Source organism: Centruroides vittatus, unplaced genomic scaffold, assembly GCF_030686945.1.
Source record: "Centruroides vittatus isolate TY-2023 unplaced genomic scaffold, ASM3068694v2 contig_717, whole genome shotgun sequence".
Classification (NCBI taxonomy): Eukaryota; Metazoa; Arthropoda; class Arachnida; order Scorpiones; family Buthidae; genus Centruroides; species Centruroides vittatus.
The window spans coordinates 2103668-2127261 of record NW_027122456.1 but is presented as its reverse complement, the minus strand read 5'-3'; the positions used below and the strand labels follow the sequence as shown (position 1 = coordinate 2127261).

At 30.6% G+C, this 23594-nt stretch overlaps 1 protein-coding gene across 2 annotated transcripts; it reads right to left on the bottom strand.

The window, feature by feature from the left end:
* Nucleotides 1-960: 960 nt before the first annotated feature.
* LOC136980682 (neurogenin-3-like) lies at nucleotides 961-12975 on the bottom strand. 2 transcript variants are annotated; one of them, XM_067276844.1, is made up of 2 exons: nucleotides 12527-12975; nucleotides 961-2337 (listed from the first exon to the last, which is right to left on the bottom strand). In XM_067276844.1, exon 2 carries the CDS (start codon nucleotides 2207-2209, stop codon nucleotides 1559-1561), a length of 651 nt encoding a protein of 216 aa, XP_067132945.1. In that variant the 5' UTR covers nucleotides 2210-2337; nucleotides 12527-12975; the 3' UTR covers nucleotides 961-1558. The 2 variants fall into 2 exon arrangements, with proteins under 2 accessions (XP_067132945.1, XP_067132946.1); XM_067276845.1 differs by lacking the exon at nucleotides 12527-12975 and adding an exon at nucleotides 11209-11704.
* Nucleotides 12976-23594: the final 10619 nt, after the last annotated feature.

Sequence of the window (23594 nt, the reverse complement as noted above, 5' to 3'; positions counted from 1 at the left end):
AAATAGGTTTATTTACACACAAGGCCTACGTCTAAGTAATGCTTTAAAGACATTAATCACCATAAAATATTTATTAATTTATAACCATTATATAATTAGTAAAAAAATAAATAAATAAATTATCCATCACATTTTATAAATTTTTAGAATATTTTTTCATAGATAATTTGTATAAAAATTGTTTAATTGCAGTAATTAGTTTTGGAGTTAAAACATTTTTTACGCATAATTAAACGAATATATTTAATTATAGCGAAAAAAATAATCATAAACATATCCAGTTGAATAAAGAATAAAATAAAATATAGCGATAGATGTTCATAATGTATTTACTCATTACTGTAAATAGCATGCAAAGATTTAATGAGGTGTTGCTAGCTTAAAGAAATCCCCGACTTAGATAAGAGTTTAATATATGTTAAGTAAATGCAGACGAAGCGAGACATGGTGCATTTTCATGATTGTCACTCAACATATTCCTACCTTCGTTAAACGCGTGTTTGCTCGAGTGAAGTGACGCCGTCGGAATGTAAATTCGTTCACAGGATAGCCAAAGGATGACTTTTAAATACCCCAATTTTTTTCTTAACTAGTTTATTAAAAACGGTTTGGTTTAATGGATACCTTTATCTTATCTAAAATTGCGATAATAGATTTTTCGTACAATTACGCTTTATAAGTGCATTTAGATCAAATTATTTTTATTCTGCAGTCTTATTAATGGATTATTAGCTTCTATCTTTGGGGGGAAAAAAGTTTATGTATATATTTTTTTCCAGTTTATAAAGAATTTAATGTAGAGTACTTTACAAATAAAAGTTCATGTAATTTGTAAGATGAAGTGATAGGTAAATATAATTGAAAAGAAAAAAAAATGAAAATTATTCATTTGTAAAGAATTAATAGTCATTGTTTTTTACACTCTAAGTTTATTTTCTTTAAAGTGTTAAATAAAGACAAACGTTTTGAAAAAGCTGTATATTTTGATTCTCTTTCAGAAAAGACAATACAAATGACAGAAATTACGCAACAAATAATGTAATATAACAAAAAAAAAGATACAATATGAAAAAAAAATTAACTGGCACTAAGGAATTTTTATATATAAATTTTTATATAAAATATTTTATTTTCCTATGTATAAAACACTCCTGAAACACGTTGGTTCTAGTGAGCTCGAAGCATTAACTTCCCATCTAGGGAGAATCACCGATGACATTTAATAAGGACGGAACTGTATAGCTAAAAGGCTTAAGCCCTATTTTTTTGAGCAGTTTGTCAACTTATTCTTTCTTAAAAATTCTAATATTCTCATTGCATGAGGTAAATATCACTGTACACATTTCAACATTTTGAGTATTTTCTGTCTTTGTCTTCGAATTTAAGTAGCAGCCAGATACGCGCAGAGGTATCCTCCATGCGCATAACTTCAGCTCAAAGAGCATCGTCTACTTTAGTTATGTCTAAAACGATTATTTCTAATTTGAATCAGACAATTCCGGGTAGAGAGAGTCTTTAGTTGTTTTGTTTTATTTCCATCGTTAAACTTTTGGAAACATTAAACAGTCTGTTCGTCGCTGAGTTGCATACTTTCTCCGTCAGATTCTAGAATAAGATCGAAACCGTCAGGTATCAAACTGCAGGAATCGTCGCCCAGTTCTAAACTGGATTCTAGAGATTCTAAGGATTGACAAGAATCTGCTTCCGATCCTCCTTCCGGAATTTCTTCGTCGTCGTCCGCTTGCCTTAAGATTTGCGTGAGAGCCGCGATATAATTAACGGCCAGCCTCAAAGTAGTGATTTTCGTCAATTTTCCATTATCGGCTCCCAATTTACATGGAAATTGCGGAACTACGTTCCTCAGATTTTCGAAGGCTCGATTGATCTCTTGCATCCTGGTTCTTTCTCGGGCGTTGGCCGTTTTTCTTCGATACTTGCTCAGAGGAGGCGGTTTCTGTTTTGGTTTCGGTTCCCTCTTCGTCGATCCTCTTCTCCTTTCGGTCGTTTCGAATTTCACTTGTAAGGAACGGGGCCTCAAGTTATATTCGGGGCCACTCAGTGTCTTAGCAGAAGAATTGTCATTGGGCTCTTCCTTAACCGATTCCAGTACGCGTTTGGGAGCTGGTGGAGAAAAATCCGTTGTCGATTCCGAAGTCGATTCAGAATCAATACCTAAAAATTTGTCAAGAGACACCGTGTCAATTTCCATTTTTCTCTTCTCGATATTCCTATATCAATTTCTTGAAAGCCAATTTCTCTGGAGGATGATAAAAACTCGAAGTTGCAATTCCGTTCTTATATATTCACAAAAGTTCTTGATAATTAACGTTGAAAATTCTATCGAAAAATAAAAATAAATCAAACATTAATTTAAAAATGTTGTGTAAATATCCAATAAATTATAATATATAAATATAAACAGCTTAGCAAAAATAAAAAGACAAACTTTTTAACCCGGATATGTAATTATCATTCAATAAATAGAATTCAGTCCTTATCTTAAAGGCAGAATTTTGACTACACTTAAAATAGAAAAATATAAAAATAATTTAATTATTCATATTAATTCCCTCGACAGTTTTATAAATTTAGAAATACAAATATGTGTATTAAAACCTTATTTTTATAATCACCTTTCCAAACGCAATTTAGGTTATTGCACCGACATTTTCTCGAAAAAAATCAATTTAAAGTAATTTCACTCTCACTACTCTAAATACTTTCTCGTTTACTTGAAAGATAATGTAATAAACGATATAAAATATTAGAAAAATTGATAATTATGGACAAACCAGTTTCAAAACATTTTCCGCAAAATAAAAAAAAAACCAATAATAAATTTGTACAACTTTATAGAATGGGTTTATTGACGCTTTTTCTAATATGTTTGTAAAAAGATAAACAGTATTTTACTAAAAGTTCCTTTAGAATTAAATATCCTTGTAATAATAACGGGAATTTTTTCAAGAAACACGTTTATTAAGAAATGCGAGGATGTACTGTACAGTATACTACGATTCATCCTATAGTACCGTGCTAATATAAGAAAAAATAAATATATAAAGAGAGAAAGTGTGTACGAGTTGATACACATATGTATGTATGTGTGGGAGATCTGAAAAATGAAAGACCAGGGCTAGTTCATCCCGACAGATGCGGGTAGCGCCGAGAGGTGAATGACATCACTTACCAATGTAGAGGTGAGGGCGATTGGATAAAAAATTACTGACCCTTTAACTTCTTATTTAATTAATGAAGTCAACCCTACCTGTTCCCTTCTTTCCCCCTTCTTAACATGCACCTGTTCGACGAGTTAAAAAAAAAAATTTCGGAGTCACCTAAAGCTAGAAAGAAAGAAAGAGAAAACTGGTACATATGGGTGCAGCACACTAATAACTAAAATCAACTCGAGAAAGCAATCCCGTACAATCATTAAAAAAAAAAGAGAGAGAGAAAGTGGATGTGAGCAGAGAATATATAAAAAATGATTGAAAGAACTCATCAAAAAGCTTTTGGGAGTGGTTAATATAGCAAAATTAAAGTAAAAAAATGACTTGAATTGATGCCAGAGGAATAAATTATTAGTTTACTTTGATTGCATTGGAAATCTTCGTCTTAAGAAAAGAGAAAGTAAGAAAATTTAAATTTTTTGTAAAGAGACGAGCAGGTTTAACGTAAAGGTCGAATATAAGTATGTATACACACATATATATGTTTGAAGGATATGGTGAACATTGTGCTATTCATATGACACAGTTGCACAATAGTTGTTTTGGTTTCTGCAGTTAGAGACTCGTTAGTATGAATATCAAAAACAGAATTTCTGGAACAGGAAGATATCCATCAAGATATTTCCTTCGTGCGTTTGTTGCGGATTCTTTCACGTACTCAGAGGACAGAGTTGACATTGTTTGTTTGCAAAACAAGGCATAATTTCAAGAATCGCAGCTCCACAGCGGGAGATTAAACAGTGTTTCTTGCTTTATCGCTTGATGTTTCACGTATGATCGAGCATTTCTATAGTACAATTAAACTTGTTTATTTGGAAAGTTGCCTTTCTTTTTAGAAACTTAAATTTACTGCACCTTTGTCGACAACATTCAAATTATTGGGTCGAGACCAAAATGTTACGAACTTTGATCTAACTTAAATAAAGTAAATCTCGTCTGGTTTGTTGGCAATCTTCACGATTGAATGGAGGTGAATGGGCGGAGAGACGGAGATATCTGTACTCTATTATCAACCAGCACGTACTTACCGGGTTAAGAAATGGTTCGAGATAAATCTAATTTCTTAGATAATGACTTTGACTTCAATTACTTTTACAAGCTATGATTAGATAAATAAGGAGGGCAAAGGCTTCAGGATGTTCAGTTTTCTAAATGTTCCGTACTGGCTACGAAACACGCTACGTTAACAGCACACAGAGCAAAAATAATGGATATAACTTATATTAATTGATAGATAATTTAACTTTAACAGTTTGACCTTACAATTCGTTAAGGTCGAATGATCATCAATTAATATTTTTTGAGTTATAGCTGACAAAAAAAAGAAACGCCATTGAAAATTAATGATTCTTTCTCTTTGATTCATAGATTGCTTAGTATCGTCTACGATGTAATTTTTACGCGTAGACCGGGCTGGAAAATGATAAATTTTAAATAGCAAAATAACCTCTTCACGAAATATTAAAACGAGTTTCATAATTCAAATTTTTGATGAAAAATAAATGACTCTGCCTGCAGTAATTTATGTGATAATTGTAGAATTACTTACCGGAATCGTGTTGCTACCAGTCTCATCTTTAATTCTTTCATAATATATTTAAATTTTTGCCGAATTGTATTTTAAATATTACAAATTACAGCATCGGCCGGCAAAAGAAAAAAAATTAGTAATTTAAAAAAGGAATTTTTACATTATGTAAATAGTAGCCTGTCCTTTTTTTTACATTTTAATGATTTGTTATTACAAAATGTATATGTTTTTAATGTAAACTGCGTTATGTTTATCAAATAATATATAAATTATCGCTTAACCAAATAATACCTTTGGAGAGGGAATAAAAAATAACTTTAGAAAAGCCATAAAGAATTTCATTTCCTGTTGTAAAACGAGGCGCTCTGTGCAAACTTCCGCTTTCTTATACAAGTTTCAATTGATAGAATAACTGGCCAGTTTCGAAAGAGCTATGTATGTGTGTGCACTTTATCACACGCTTCATCTATCAGACTTATATAATATATTGCTATCTACCTCCCAGCTTAGAAATACCTCCTGACAGATTTACCGTCATCGCTTGTCTCGGGTCACGTGACACGACACTACCCAAACTTCGAAGACACTCGTTTTATCTTTACCGACCGAAACCAGTTCTACTTTTATCATAGGGCTGCTGCAGTTCATCCTTTTCCTCCAAGAAAGAATTAAGAAAAAAAAAACATAAATAAAAAAAGGAAAGATTTAAAAAAAACTCCCAAGCTTACCGTCTCGTAATGTTACCTTTTCGAAGAATGTCGTAAAGTCAAATTCGAATAAAAGATATTCATAGCTTGCTATAAAAACTTAACTTATTGTTTACTCGAATAATAATGTAAATTATAGCTTTTATACGAGTCTAAATAATTTATTCCAAGACTATACTCGATTATATGCGAGTTTAATATAAATTACAGAGTTAATGGTTATATAGAAGGCAATTTCCAATAAAGATCAGTCCTTTTCAATACCCGAATCTATGTACATAATAAGATATATTAATCATAAATGAAAAAATGTTAAATAATAATTTAAAAATATTACTAGTAGGAAGTTGTTACTAAATCGAAAACACGATTTTGCCTGTTTACTTTTGATTTACATATATTAAATTTGCATGTCTTTTGCATAATAAATTTAATTAAACGTAAAACAAACCTTTGCCGATTTGTTTGAAAATAGCACCATACATAATTCATCATTATATAATTAAATATAAAATGTTTAGTTCCTATATAATAGTAATTATGAATTGCGTAAATGCGAATTAAGTTTCCATCCTGTTTATATATCTTGACCTAGAATGTTTTATATGTTAGTTGTGAGATGTTTCTGTAAATAATTAAGCATTTATTACTCATTTCTTAAGAAATTACAGAATTTATTTGTTTGAGGTTATTCCTTGGAAAGATTTATTGAGAAAAAACAAATTTACACAGTGGAAACTCTCGGAAAACAGCTTTAAAAACAATATTTGTTCATAAAATTCTTGGTGACGAGAATAATACGAACGTAAAATAAAAATTAGGCTGTTAAATTTTTTCTACGGCGGATATCGAGTCGAGTTTTAAATATTTACGTTCGCTAAACCAGGAAACTTCTAGATATACATATGCATATACGCGACTTTTTTTTGTTCTAGTACTCGACAATTAATTAATATTTAAGATGATTTTCGAAATTACTTTTGACGTTTAACAATGATTCAAATTTGCATTTATGATTCACGGTCGTGCTTAAAATATTTTTCAAGTCTTCTATTCATTCAAACGTCATTATAATGATAAAGAAAGTGAGGTTCTTACTGAGCTCGAATAATAGATGAAAGAACAGAAAACAAAACAAAAATAAATAAATAAAAAAAATTGCCAGTCTTACAGAGGATAAAAAGGTTTTAATTCGCGGAAAGTATTAAAATATTCAAGCTTAGATCATTTTTCATTCTTTGAGGAAAGTCCGTGCCGTAGCCTTTTTAAGCAATCATTTATATACACAGATAAAGAGGGAAATGAAGGAACGAAAGAGAAACTTTTTAAAGAACTTTCGTTGAGTATTTTTCATTCCCTCTGGCACCCAACCAGGAAGTTTCGCTGTCCTGTCAAACACCTCTATGTGTGCACCCTAGGCAGTGATTTATCGAGAAAAGTCTGGTCTCGATGACCTACTTAGTCATCTTAGGTGCCGATTGGCTGTTGCTAAACGACATGTTCTAATAATTATTATTATACATCGTTTTCTACATTTAAATATTTTCGTTTTTTCTAAAATTTCTTATAAATTTTATTGAAAAATTATAAGAAAGTTTATCTTCGTTTTCTTTAACGCATTTTTTTTCTTTTGTTTTTATGTATTCAACTTTCCTTTTTGGGAATATAGATTGGTATCTTTATTCTCATGACATTTCTGGGACACGTAAATGGGGAATTCAATATATCGACTACGCTAGTTGTGCTCAATTGCCTGAAGTTTTATTATTATTATTTTTTATTTTTTAATTATCGTAAAAAATAAATATGTCATTAGTCATTCATAAACCGATCACGTTAACTTTTACTATTCGTTTGCTGGAATGAATGAAACTGCGATGAGTTTAATTGATACACTATTAAACCGCTTTTTTTATTTCAAAAATGATTATTATTTTATATTTATGACTTGATATCGTGACTTTGTTTTGTTTTTTAAAATTCTAAAATAAAAGTCTACTAGTAACATAAATATTTCGAGTTTTGTTTACAAATATAATAGGAACTCGTATAAACTTACAATAACGGTCGTCTTATTGTTGCCTATTGATAAAGTTTGTTTTGAATTGGCTTTGTGCCTATCAGCAGCATGACTAGAAACATTGATGGAAAGTTTATTTTGGAAACAAACTAGAAGTTTTATATATAGTTTGCATAAGTTTTTTTGCCGTTCCTATCTGATGATATATTAACTTTAACACGTTGATCAGAAATATCAAGTTTTCTCCGTGTTCGAAAAACTTCAAAATCAAACTAGTTTGTACGAAAGTTTTTAAATTTAAAGTTCTTGTAGAGAGCTATTAAATTGCTCATTAAGTTCTTAAAGAAAATTATGACTTTGTATTAAATTCGACAAGAAGAAAAAGCTGCGAGCAAAAAAGCGGAAAAGGTTGGCTTCACTGCATAATTCTCCAGTCATGCAAAAAAGCCGAAAAACAAGTTTATAAAAATTTATTACATTTATTCTTGCTATAAGACTATAATTTAAGAAACTTTCCGATGTAACCAAAAAAAGTTTAAGCATTAATCATAATTTAATTCTTGCCACTGGGAGTTATTTTATTTATAAAATGTCTCTAAATATTTATAACAAATCTCCAATTACTAAATACTGAAGCTAAGTAGTAAATTTCATACAAAAGAACAAATTAAAATTAATTAAAAAATTAAATACATTAAATAAAAATAATATAAAAATTTCTGTACATATTTAACTAAGCAATGACTTTCTTGTAGATTTTTCATTATCTAAAACTGAGCTTCGAATCTCTAAAATATACTGGTTTTAAAGAAAAATGATAAATAAAGAGAGATTAACATTATAAAATTCAGTTTTTCTGAATATTATAAAACTTAATTGTTGCAAATAATGTTTTTAATCTGTATTTTTAAGATTATTAATCGTAAGACAAACCATTTCCTCTGGTTGTTCAGCAATTACTTTACGTTCGGCCGCTTTATAGCTAACCTGTGTTTTAAGTTCTACCTACCTAAGTGCTTTGGACATAAATCTGTGAAGTGCAGAGAGCTCTACCATTAAGTGAAAATAAATGACGTCTCCCGCTATATAGTTCTGTATACTTTTCAGACTTATGAACGTTATACAGAGATATAATCTAAACACGGTTGTTTGGGTTTCTTCTCCGACTTCTGCTGGTACAATTGTACAATTTGTTTCCGTTTTAGTGATCCTATCGATGAATTTAACGTCTTTATCTAGCGAAAATAACCCGAGGCTAGTTCCCTTCTCCGTCTGAAAGCAGAGCAGAGACACTACTGTTAACAACCGCTATCATTGCGTTAAGTAATAGTCTGGCCGCAATTAAGTGAGAAGAGTCATTGCGATCTCAATCTAGCTTTTGATATGCGATGCCGCCAGCGGATGTCACAGATTCCCTTCAGAAAAATGGACTCCAAATTGAGGGAAATGTTAAAAGATGTACCCCCGAGCTCTGGGAGGTATCGAAAGTCGTGAGAGGGGTGCTGTTATCAGCACCAAAAATATAGAATACTTGGGCGGGTTGGAGGACTGATGAGTTTTGATGGATGACGAAAAAAAATCGTGCAAGCACTGTAATTAAGTCTTGTTTCAGTCTCGAAAATTCTTAAAAAGCTCAATTATATTAGAAAGTTGTGTGACTCGATTGTACTTTCCTTTCCGATTCAAACTTGGCCGAAAACTTCTATTTTCTCTTACTAAAGAAAAGCGTATCTTATCGAATTTTGACACGTGCATAAAATCTGTCATCAAAGAGATTCTTTGAAGAAGAATTGACAAATGGGATCTGTCTGTCATTTCTTTCCGGTGCGTCACGGGAGCTAACCAACAGTCGTCGACCACGTGACGTGTCTATATTAATGACGTAAAGTTGCGGAAGAAGGAAGCTAAATCGTCTGAGTCTATGTATAGAAAGTGGGTTCTTCTTGAATTCAGCTGTCGGTGAAGGTAAGACACGGTCCTAAAATATCCCATTTGCCGTTTCGTCGAAGAAAAAACAAAAAAAAATTTGACAAAACAATTTTGTTTCTAGATCCCTTACAAATTGTCTCGTTAACTTTTAAACAAAAGAAGTTGTCCTACCAAGACGGCTTAAATTTAACTCGTTTGACAGTATTTAAAATTTATTTTATTTAATATCTTTCTATATATAGACACAAATTCTTCATCTAGATATACGGAGGAATAAATTTTAAATCTATAAATTGTTAAAAATCACGCATGCCACTATGTTGTAAGTTGTCAAATTAATCAAGCCAGTTAGCTAGACTTGCTAGTCTCGTAATAGCTGCTAGATATCAATTGATATGATAACGGACAGAAATGGATAGAGAATCCACTTCTGTTTGAAAATCTCAGTCAGTAGAAGATCCTAAGGTAAACAACTTAAGATTCTCCCGACAGGAAAATTTGTAGTTTTAATCCATTAATGAATAATGCAACAAGCAGAAAGCCCAAAGGAAATCAAAGCGAAGACTCATGCAATAAACTCGACTGTTGACTTACAAAAGGTTTAACGTTATCATTCAAACAGAGAGTTTTGAAAGCTCTAGATAATGTTACTTGTTTATACTTAAGGCTATTTACGTCTTCTGTAAATACGATTGTTGTAGATTTTAAGTAAAAAAAGAATGAAGACTATTTCAGTGATGGTTCTATATTTTCTACGTGGAACCGGGGTCTTCCACACTTTTAACTTCTCTTAAAATATGCGAAAATTTGTCAGAACTCGTCAAAAATAAAAATAAAAACAAGTTCAACGCGTATCTAAATATCTACATTTATTAATAAATAGAGCTTTATGAATGACATAAGTTTCACTAAAATAAATTCTTTAGGCCTGCATCCAAAATTATTTTTGCACTTTAACGTATACAGTAGATCTATTGCTTCATCTTGGCACTCATGAATCTTAAAAGAACTCTGTTTAGGACCACAGTATACTAAATACAGTAAGCAAATACGTTATTCATTAAACCCGAAACTAAAATAAATAAATAGCACGTCACTAGTAATTCTATTAAAAAATGGCTCACAAAAAACTTAGTTCTTACGCGTTTTCGCTAAAAAGATTTGTCGTTAAATACTTAAAACATGTCTGCTACTTAATTGTATTCACGAAAAAAGTCCACACTTTCTGCTTTGTAAAGAAATATATTTAAATTATTAACACGTTCTATAATAAATAACTCTTAATTTAAGAAAGGGAAATTGTAATAGGGCTTAGTCTGCATGTAATGATTAATATAAGTTATTCACCTTAATTTTATTATGTAAAACATACTACGTTTTAGAACAATACCTCACGATACAGAGAATTTTCCTAAGGGTTTAACTTAATCTAGGATTTTTATAGATAGTCACGAACTGAAACTGCAACGAATCACGTTCTAATTATTCGGCGCTCCAAAGAGAAGACAATTAAAACCAATCTCGAAGTTTATCATCAAAGTAAACGGTCGGGCAGCATTTATTTTCACACCTACGAATAGCGTTGAAAATACTCCACCCATCATAAAAGCCTGGACAAGGAGATTTACAATGAGTGAGAATCCACATGGATTCAAACCAGCCAAACCCTATCCATCGATACAGGGTTATCTCGTAGACAGTGCCATCTGGAGTTCATCGATGGAACTTTGATACCGACTAAATTATACACTCTTATCAACTAGGAAGAATACATGTTAAATCAAACCTCACCTGGATATTATTTAGGATATAAACGACATTCTGACTTAACTGGATGATATAACTGTTCGAAGTGATAATTAACAATACATTTACTATTACTACATCTGAATAATATTAACATATAAGCCTAGTTTTCCTTGGAGCGAGGCGGTAAAAGAGAAATGATCGATTGTTAGTTTACAGGAAAGGATTGGATTTCTGAAAAAAGGACTTCTCTTTCTTCATTACCGTAACTTTAAATAGTTTCACCCTGTGTAAACAGGACGTCGTGACATCACTTCCGTTCTATATGTTGCTTCCTACTCCTCTCACTTCCGGATGGTAAACCATCCCGGGATTCTTCTAGGAAAAATGGTTAGATAATCCAGGCGAGGAATACATTGCCATCGTGACATTTGACATAATTTACTTGACAAAGTAATCTAATATAGACTTAAGAACTAGTCTAGATATAGAACGGTTAGAATAGCTCTTAAATTATAACTTAAAAAATAGAAAAATATAACGATTTGCAGGAAAAGCAAGAGTTTCGATCTATGGATAACTTAAAATTTTCAATTAAGCTGTTTACATATATAGAAAGATAATGTTTGAATGTATTTACGTTCAAGCATCTCGATTATGTCAAGTACGCTACAATAATTAAATTATTGCGAATGAATTTAATCTATTATGTTAGAAATAAGTTCGAAATAATATGCATATATACTTATATAAATAGCAATGAGATGTAGAGAATAAGCAAGAAGAAATATTACGAAAATATCGGTCAAAATATAAACATTTTCTTCTCAAATTCTTCCATAAATCTCGATAAAATTCATAAATTATCTATCTTGTTTTTCTAAAGATTTAAATTTCAACATCGAGTTACAAAACTAAAAACGTTTAAAATGTTTTTTTGTGGCTATTTTATGACCAGATAAAAATCTATACTCGAGCAATCGTTTCCTAAAATAGGCCCTATCGCCCGATAACCGCGCAAAAATACATTTGTACCCCATTTTCATTAAGTAAATATAAAATAATTAGACTGTTATTGATAAATGTTATTCAAATAATTGAGATTTAATTACACGCGTCAATAATCTATAACCGAAATTTAATGTAGTGGTGAAGATAAAAACAGTTTTAAATCGTTTACTCGATCAGGAGATGATATAAAATCGGAAATTTCCGAAAATTTAAGAATATAAACAAGACATAATAAGGGATATAAATTTGAATATCCACTTAAATAATTGCTTTAAAGTCGTAAAGAAAGAAGAAAATAATTTTCGCTCGGGTCCGATACTGCTAGGGCCCAAGGCACGGAAACGTCACTCACCAACAAACGTTATTCCTTATTGTCGCCGTCCAAGATCCTAAATGTTATATCCATAGAGACACAAGTCGCGACCAGGTCATCCATTGACGAATGTCCACGGACAGTTTCGTATCCGAAGATATATATACCTCACGGCATAGTCCCGACCGACTGAATGCACAGCCTGACTACTTAATCCTTGTACCGACGACCGGCTGTTTTTAACGACGAACTACGCGGGCACCATCCAACCGTTGGTGCCTACGTCACTAGAGGGTGGGGACTCGGCATTACCTGCCTGCTACCTGTTGCACCGGCACACACTTGTTGGTGCTGGCTTCTCCTTTCCAGGAAGGCCTCCGACCATCTACGTACATGTTTCGGGTGCCCGGTTCCGACACTTACCAACGTTATTACGTAATTAAGGTACTTACACGCGCAGGCATTCTGCTGAAAATGCACCTCTAACAGTTTATTTACATTCGAAAAATTCAAATACCAAGAAAGACGCGTTCTGACAATTACAAACACCGTCCGCGGGTAATAAACTGATTTAATGTTAGAGAAAGTGGAACTCCAATGATAGATAATGGCGCTGGAATCGTTTAATGAGCCACAAAATGAACTGCGAAAATTATTTTGACAACTCGGCTATTTATTTTTTTATTTTCTGTCGTTAGAAAATAATGTGGCTTATACGATACAAACAGTTCCAAAAATATTCTGTTTATTTTTTCGCTTCTTAGCAAAACTTTAAGCTGTTGAAATATTGAAGAATAAACAAAAACCTCTTTTCGACTCCTACTTTTAAGGTATTTTACATTCTCTTTAATTGGATTACATGGTTGATTAATTAGTTGGAAGGGATAAATCGGGAGAACTTGCATTTCCGTGAAAAATTTTTGTCAATGACAACGTCAGAAGCCGCGACTGTCCTAAAAAGGACCTCTTCCTGACTCCTATTTTGACTTCCTCATTACGTCATGGCTCGATTCAAAAACCGACTGCCAACTCCCTCTAGTAACAGAAAAGGAAAACTTTCGAATAAAAAATATTTTGCTGCCGGACATTAAAATCTCATATTCTATTTACACAATATACATACTGTATTAATAAAATTTGCTTATAGATTTGCTTGCAGATAAAAATGCCGAAATGTTAATTTCACCACTTTATTTTTTTTTTATTAATTTCAACTCTGATTAATATCAGCTTCGATTTTAAATTTAATATATTAAACAAATTTTATTTCGATATTTTTAACACTGAATTATTCATGTTTCCCGATTTAAAGAATTAACTGGAATAACGTAACTCTTGAAGGAAGCGCGATAGAGTTTGACAGGAGTGGGAGTATGACAAGTGCAACTCCTATTGCAAATTACTTAACAATATATTCTTATAGAGCCTTTTTAAATATAAACATGATTCACGACATTAGACTTTCGTTTGTTTCTGTTAAAGTACCATATAAATCGCAAAGAATTTCAAGATACAAGGACACAGATCGAAGGGGGAAAAAAGGATGGAAATAAGTCTAAAATATTTTGCCATTTATTTTATTTTTTACCTTTTCAAAGTGGCAGTTTTCGAAGTCATTAATTAATTAATATTTATTTACAGGCGTATATAATGGATAACAGCAAATAGTATAATAAATAAATCAAGTTTAAATCTAATCTCTGTACGGATTAACGAACAGATTTTAATTGATAATCTTCTGTACGGATAGTAATCCAATAAAATTTATTTAAAGGCTTCGATCTCGATTCGATCGAAGCTGTTATCTTTACTATAGCATCCTACAGCTTACTGATGCGGGACATCCTGCATTCTCTACACGTAAATTCCTGGCTTTCTAATTAACAAATTTAATTAAGAGAATGATCTGCAAGGAAGAGATTAAATTACGACACCTTCAAGGTCACGTAGATTCATTTCTTATAAAAAAGAAAAAAAAAAATTTTTTTTCGTCAGTAAATTTTCACTAGTCAGTTGTCAAATATAACTAATGGCCCTCTATTAATAGGATTTGGAAGTTTGGTGTCAATTGAAATGAATATAAAGAGACACAATCAAAGTTTGACAATAATCTACGAGAGGAATTATTTTTATGAGTTCTATTTTACTTAAAGGTCAACCGATCTTCAGAAAATTAGTTCTGGCAATTGTTAAAATTCGTTTTGATAATAGTCCATTTGAAACATTAGTAATAAATCTATTTAAGTGTTTTTAGCGTGAACCTTATCTTGCATAATAGTATATCACTGTCTTTGGCACAAGGAAAAACCTTTGACCCCGAGAAGAGGTCGCAGTTTTTACAGTAGATCTTTACCAGGAAAGCATCTTGTACCAACGTGTTGTGTGATCGGTATTAAAATTTAAAGATCCAGTTTATGTGCCGAATTAAAAGATAAAAAATCGCATGATCGCTCCGGGAAAAGAAGAAAAAAAAAGTCTAATTGTCCTCAATCCTAGGGACGACATCTGGATTGTGTCTATTCGCCATATTTGCATCTCTTTTGTGATGTCGTGATTCTAGTTGGGTGAATATCGCTATAGAGTTTTTCCTTTTGCCCGTATTTCTTTTTTTCTTTCCCCCCCTAGAACTATCAATTATTCAAGTCACCTAAAAACTCGTTTTATTTTTAATATGTCCCTAGCCTATATAGGCCTTAGGTTATTATTGTTATCATTATTATAGTTTCACTCTCATTTAAGTTTAATTTTTAGATAATATATTGTACAGAATAGATTATAGTTAATAAATTAGGAAAAAATATTATCAATATAAAAATATTTTACTACGTTTCACTGATTGAAAGAATTATTTTAGTAAGACAATAAAATAAAAATATAGCTTAATTTGAAGACATTATTTGTATGTTTTTAATTAATTCTAAATCAAGTAAAGTGTTTTATACCGAAAATTCGAAGCGAGAATAACCTTTAATAGTAGATTTAACTAGAAAATTATGGCATTAATCACTACCTCAACTTATACCATGTGTTAGAAAATAGTAAAATTTTTATTGTTTATTTCTTTCTCGCACGTTTTGCAGAATTTCTTATTGAAGCAGACTTATAATTGAACCAATTTACGTTCGTTTCGAATGTAAGAAAGCATCTTCACGCGTCGTTCACGTAGGCACGATACGAGAATCACGATTTAAAGTCGATTCACGCGTGATGGTCGAACACGAGAGCCAAGTTTAAGGGATATTTATGACATCGTTTAACATTTATTTTCGGCCGTGATTTTTGGTAGGAACCTCCCATTCGTCTATTATATAGAGGTCTGCGTCACGTTCGTCTCAGTTTTGATACGAAAATATATAGCGGGGGTCATAGGTTACAGCCGCATTACCGGTCAAAATCTCTCGTTTAGGAATTAAAGAAGTGTAAAATGCATAATTCCGGCTTCTTCGATGTAAAAACTACGCCGTTAGGGATTTACAACTAGTTAATAGTTATCAAATTTTTTTATGATAGCGTTTACATCGTCCTATCGATTCGTAAAATAATCGCATTTATAGACGGTAGAGATCGCCATGAATCACGACAAGGTCACTTCAAGTTCGAAGTGTGACTGGAATTTCTCTTCATATATCGGAAGAAGGCAACGGGCCGAGTCACGAGGTGAAAGTTCAACGAAATTTGTTGGGATTTATACAAGTCGAAATCGTTGCTTCGTGTCTTCTTTAATACTAACTCGTCACGATACGTGTGAAATTTACGATCGAATCGTCCTCCTAAGTCATCTTTTATAGATCTTATACTGTCACTCCCACACACTCAGAGTGTTTTAGTGCACTGGTTACAATTTCTTTATGCATATATTAAGGATAAAACGATTTTAATAATCTAGAAATTCACTATTAAATGCCATATTTTCTTTCATACCTTACAAAATGAATGAAAAAATTCACAAAATACAAATTAATTAAACATTTATATTGAGTTTACACATTAGAAAATTAAAAAAGTCTATACGTACAATAAAAAAATACTTTATATGAGTTTTTAGGGCTAGATAATATTAGAAATTTAAATTTTGTAAACTTTAACTGATAAATTACGAGTAACATTAAATACAGTATTTTAACAATATCTGTATTAACTTAGTCATAGTGGCGCCATCTAGTGAAAAATACAAGAGTGATATGTATTAAACGAATTTTTATTTACTAATATATATAGTATAATTTTATACAGTATTTATATATCTAATTTAGAAATTTACGACTTTTTAAGATTACTTGAAGTATTAAAAATAGAATTTCTTAAAATTTTTAATACTAAAACAATAGTGACATCACGCATTCATCTCTCAGCGAAGACAGAAATAAACTAATTAACGAGATAGTTAATCACAGACTTATTTGCCGTACGAAAAGAATCATAATCCACTAAAGAACAGATCGAGTTACTAGTTTAGTATTTTGTATTGAAGACAGCCTTCACGAAACTCGACTGACGTCACTGGGTGACGGGGCGTCAACGGGATTGGACTAGATCACGATCGGGAGGCTGTCCTTCTCTGAGTGACCTCCGACCCTCACGTTCGGAGCACGACCCGGCAGGACGGTGTTACGCCCAGGATGTAATTGTTCCTTGTCGATCTGGGGTGAAGAGGGTGCCATTCGCCCCCGCACAGGTCCTCCCGTGGTCCCCGTTTTTCTCAACTCCCTACCCTGTCTGATTCGTAAAAAAACAGCAAGAAAGAAAATTTGACTAAATTTGCATTTTCTTAAATATACTTGTTGTTTTTTACCTCTTCCAAAAGGAAAAACAATCAAACTGATTCGTTTTCCAGTTAGATTTTGTGAAATTTCAGAGATTCAGTGCGATGATACACTCATAAAATGATCTTTCAACGTAAAAAATATTATATTTAAAGTTATGCAATTTAAAAATTAATTTATTAAAGACATTTTTTACTTTGATTTATTATAAATGAGAGGATAATTATTAAATATAATGGGCCATTTCGCTTATGAAACGCAATAAATTTCTTCAAACACACGGTTCAAAAATTTTCATTAGGATCAATTGAAGATTAAAATATTAAATTAGAATTTTATAAACGATTAGAGAGTAGTCAATTGTTATATATTAAATCTATTTTTCTTTATCAAAATCATCATTGTTAGCGGAAAAAAGGCTGGAAGGATGGTTACGATATTAATGATCGGTTTGGTCTATCATTTCAGAAAGGGGCGGCACTTCTAAACAAGGAATCTATAAAGAAGTGACCAGGATCGAGGATGAATCATCACCAATAGAAACGAGCCACTTTTCCTTAAAGGTGGTTCGCAAAAATTGACTTCCGGGAAATACAGACCAAAGGTTGATGTACCACACCCGTCTGCGGTTTGTTAAGGATGGTCTGGGGCGCCACAAGGCTTTCTTGTGGGACTATGAGATGATCGAGGGACTCACGTAACATCGTCCTTATTACGATTCAAGATCGGCTCGGATACAATTGCATCATTAAAAAAATCCTTGAGAAACGCGAATGGATCTTTTTTTTTTCTTAATTTGAGCTAGTTTGAGATCGCTATTGTTAGTGTGAACGTCACGATTTGACTTTTTTGCAACTTTATTTATGATTAATATCATTTTATTATAGAGTTTGCTATGTGACAAAAATGCATAAAATGCTTCTCAAGGACTGATTTAAGTACATTTTGAACATATTTTAAAATTAGGACCCGGATATTTAATGATAAAATTGGGGAGGGAATATGAAAGAGCAACAATCATATGCAAAAAGAATGAAATCATTCATTACGATAATAGAGGTAACGAATATACAGTTTAAATAAAAATATAGATTATTCGCCCGCTTCTTCACGCAAAACGTGCGAAATGTTCGGAGAATTTCAATCTGTATAGAATAAAGAATCATTGTTAGGCTTTTTAAATAAAAAATATATATAAAATTTCTTCATATTTTAGGCATTATGAAATATTTAATTACAAATGAATCAAAATTAATAGTATTAACAATAACTGAAGTAACAAAAGTATTCATTTATATAGCGTAGGGAATAATTAAAAACAGTAGCTAGCATATTCTTCATAATAAATGATTGATTAAGGTATTAAGAGCGATGAAAATATTTTATTAAATTAAATAAAAGCCATCAACAAAAATTTATTTATTTATTTTATGAATAAAAAAGTAATTAAAATTCAGCATCTGTTTAATATTTATCAATTATTTTCATTAATGTTAGCAAACTAAATATACTTTTTTTTTGTATAGTTTATATTAACTTTTTAATTAATTAAGTTAGCCTTTATTATTATTTTTTTATCACGGAATTTTCGAAGAATTAACTAAACGATATTTAAGCACAGACTTTACAATTTTGTACCAATTAAATAGGAGTTTTTTCCTCAGTATAATGTTACATTGTTTTATCATGTTCCATTTGAAATTTATATCTAAACTAACACACTTATCTCTAATATGACTCAGTACAATATTTATAAAGGATAAATAGGCTAGTTTTTTCCTTATCTACATTTTAAAATCTTTCAGTAATTAAATAATCTGTTAGGAAGTATCTTCAGCAGACTAATTATTGATTTAAATTAAAATTTTTAATAATATTATGACTGTTTATTATCTACCAAGGCTTTAATGTATTATTTTTCGGGTGATTTAAATGATTTTTATCAATATTCTCATAACATCTCGCGTAAGATTTTATTTTTAAAATTAATATTATGGTTTACACAATAAGAAAATAAATTCTTATAGAGATATTTATTACTAAATCCATAAAAGGATTATATAAAGAGCAAACCCTTGAATTTTAAATTAATGCAAATTGGATGTAAAAATACGAGGAACTAAACACACAACAGCTCCTACACGTGTTTCTATATACGATAATAACGAATGAAAAAATAAAATTTATGCAAACTTATGCATTTTAAATAAAATTAGAAACATAAATTCGTATTTAAAGACGGATTATTGACAGTTTACGTAGGAAGTATTTCTTAAAAATAAGATTAAATATATGTATTCAAGTCTTTGATAAAAACTACAGCAATCCATTATGAGAATTTTAATAAGAATTACTACATTATACTCAGAATTTTAAATTAATTGAAAAATTCTTTAAATTATTTGAATAAAACATTCAAAATAATTAAAGATATTTAAAATAAACAAAATATAATATATATATATTAATGTTTGTATAGCACCACTGGAAAAAATAAATATGGTTTAAAATGAAGTCAATTATACTTTGAATTATCTATAAAATAGCATTAGAAATTATATTTTATGTATAATTAAAGTGTAATAAGTATAAAAGAATGGATGTGTAAATCAGATTATTACATACAGTATATATTTCATTCTAGTTTTTTGAAATTCTTGTTTATTTATGATTTTTTCTATCAAAAATTTAATTCTATCAAGAAATTTTAAGGCAAAACCTTAATTATTGTATAGTTCGAAACACATTTTTTTTTTTTTAAAAATCACAAATAGGACTATGACACCATCAATTATAATGTTATTTCTAAATTGTCGATTTGTAGAAAATTTTCAGTTCAATTCTTTTTTGTTCGCTCATTTTAAGTATGTCAAGAAAATATTTTTGAATTTACAAATATAAGGCATTGTTTATAAAATTTAAAAACAAGAAAAACTTAAAAAACATTAAAAAAAAAAAAATTGGACATTTTAGTGTAACTTATGAAGACTTAATATATGTCTCGTATAAATTAATTTGAATCATATTTAATCAGTTTTATATAATTTAATAAGATTAATCAAATTTTAATTAATTATATTGAAATAATTAAGTTTGTAATGTAATTAAAAAAGAAAATTTTACCTGTAATTTCGTGCAACAATGTGCATAATTTCGTAATTACATGATTATGAAGGAAAATTACCGAAATGTTAGATGTTAAGCATTCTAACATCGGACTATAATCCAATTTACATTCCAGTTTAAATTAATATAAGGAAAGATGGTAACATTAGATTATTTTAGAGCAAGTGCTAAAGATCAAGTACAATAAAAGATGGGATTTCTCGCATCTAGGATTCTCCCACACTATCTCTTGGCCGAAAACGGGTAGATATTTTTGAAAATCATGAAACGCCTAGAGGATAATACACAGAAATAACTTCTCGTAAAGGGTCGTGATAATGGGTCAAGCGTCAAACTTAAGTTTGAAAGTTTAATTACAAGATTGTTGAATGACCGATATTCTCCATTCACTAGTTTACTTCTAATTTGAACTAGTTTTGTTCCGTGATTCGGAACGGTTTTCTATTATAATTAAATCGTGATTATGAATGACTAGTTTTATTTGTTTGTTAGAATAATAAACTTGACTGTAATTACAGCTGTAAAAATTTATAAATAAGCACGAAATTGTATATATGTGTGAAAATAATTAATCTTCATTTTTAAGCTTTCGTTTTAATTTTAAACATTTTAAAGGAAATTGTAAATATTTGTTAAGAATTAAATATTTTTTTTTTATCAGGGTACGTGGATAAATTACATCAGTATAATTACTTTTATCGATATTTTTGACATTTGAAATCAAGTAATTTTGGAAAAATTAAAAATCACACCGACTCCACAAATTAGTAGAGAGATAATAAACCTGTAACTTTTTTCCTCATAAATTTATAAATTCAACAGCTTTAGATGTAAATGAGACAAGCCCAGTTTAATTTACAGCTCCCGCATCTTTTTATAAAAAGAAAAAAAATATTAAGATCGTTATCTTCATCTTGATGAAAAGGTTTTCTAACTCATATTTAAATTTCAAAGCAGAAAGATTAATGGAATTTGTTTATTCTTACTGCAAAATCAGCATAGATGTAATTGTTACTTCTCGGCCTTTGATAATTCTCCATCCAAATCATACAACGGCCACCTCCATTAAATTTAGCTAGGCCTAACAAAGAGACAGGCAAAGTGGGTGATTTATCCATTACGTCCTCCTTATCTGCCAACTATCTTGATGACAAGCATCGTACGGAACTATTAAGTGTGTTGATGGTGCGTTTAAGGCCAACCCACCGACGATTTTACAGACCAACAGTGTAAAAAATATCTCCTCTGGTCCATTTAAATCACTTTGTAAACCGTTTAAAATTGGATCTACTAAAGAGACGAGACAGTTATGAGGAAAGAGATTATTCTTACTCATCTGTATGGTTTGTTGACTTGGCATTTTATCGGGCTTATATCTAGACTTTACATTAACCTGTCATTAATAAAGTAACATCCCCACACGAAATAATTTCATGATAAATTCTGCAAATATAGTAAGCAATAATCGCTAAAATTATTTTTCCTATTGCTTTTAACGAAAATTTGAATAATTAAATGCCAATTGATTTAATTTAATTGTTGACACGTGTCAGATAATTAAATATAATTTTCTATGTTATTAAATTACAAATAATATTTTAAATGCGACAGTGCAATAGAAAGTTAAGAATTAATAGCGATTTTTCACGAAAACAGTAATGTTCATTCTTGCATGTGAATATTTTAAATTCGAAGCGACTCTAACACGTGTTTAATATGAATGAATGCAAAGAAATTATTAGAGATAAAGCATTTAATGAGCACTCAGTCAAATTAAATCTAGCGTTTTATACGAGAAAAATGAAAATTGGACAATAAAAAACAGGATATAACAAAGTGGATTTTAAAGTACGAATTAGAAAATTCTTTAAAAAACTAGTTGCCAACCTTGACAGGAAGATTTCCTAAAAGAGGAAAATTGTAATGCACATTTCACTTTAGAAAAGTTAAGTGTCGACCTTGTATTTTTTACATCATTAAAAGTCTGTTATTTTGGCTGTGTTACGCCTTTCTTTCTTCACTTAATACAATTTAATATTTCGAAGTATACCGGAAAACAAGCCGCACGATGGAAATATTTCAGTAGAGAATTTACAGAACGGTAATGGTCCTAACACACACACACAAAAAAATTGAGAGCTCGTATCCTAAGATTCATCGCTGCTAAATTTCTGTGCCAGTAGAGAATCTGCAATGTGTAGGTGGAGGAAAGATTCGAAGTGATAATGACGGATCCAGTTGAATAGCCACTGGTTCCATCTTCAGCTCACGTTTCCTAGCAAATTGCCGCTAAAAAAGCATTCATCTTCATAAGAACCAAATGACCGCCTCGGTAATAACGCACTTCTGCTCCGACCTCTCTAGACCTCGGCCAACTTTTAGAAATTCTCGAATACTGTTAGACTAATTTTAGGTTTGGCATCCTCTGTGCGCATTATCGTCTTCATGACACGAGTTGTTCGTTCCGATTTTAGGATCTCCATTATGTTTTCTAGTAAAATGAGAAAGGATTGGTCGAAAGAAACTTATAGCCATTTCTTACACAGACAGATATAGAATATAAAATGAAACTTGGGCATGTTCGTAATTAATCATAAATTGGTATAAGGAAATAGTATAATCGACTGCGGTTTCTTCACCCTTAATTTTGCTTGACTCATACGCTATCAGTCATGCTATTTACATTAATACAGTATAAACATTTAAAATAAATTTAATTTTTACTTTTTATAATGAATATTAGTTACAATTTAATGAATAAAAATCTATTTTCTGTATGTACGGAAATTAAATTTAAAAAATACGATCATTTTTTTACCGAATTCATCAAAATTGTATATAGCGTTGTCAATTTTGTATACAAAATTGTATACAGCGTACAATGTTATATCGTTGTCCACATATTTTGATAACGATAATACAAAATTAATGAAAATTTTAACGTATGCAGAATTAAATTTCCTTAAGCTGTTAGATTTTGGAGAGTTTACAGAGTTTGGAAAGTTTATAAACTAAAACTTGATTTATAAAAACTGTTTATAAACATAAGCTTTTAAAGAAAATAAATAAATACAAATAAAATAAGTAAATTTTAGACGTTTTTATGAGAAGATATTTCAGGTTCAACAATATTAAAAAGCATAGGTCAATAGATAATATCCTACTAATCTATTATTATATCTTAAACTTATTTCTATCGTATTTTAACCGCAAAAAAT

Coding starts and splice junctions, on each gene's coding strand:
- LOC136980682 (XM_067276844.1), bottom strand. CDS start 2,209: ATGGAAATTGACACGGTGTCTCTTGACAAATTTTTAGGTATTGATTCT.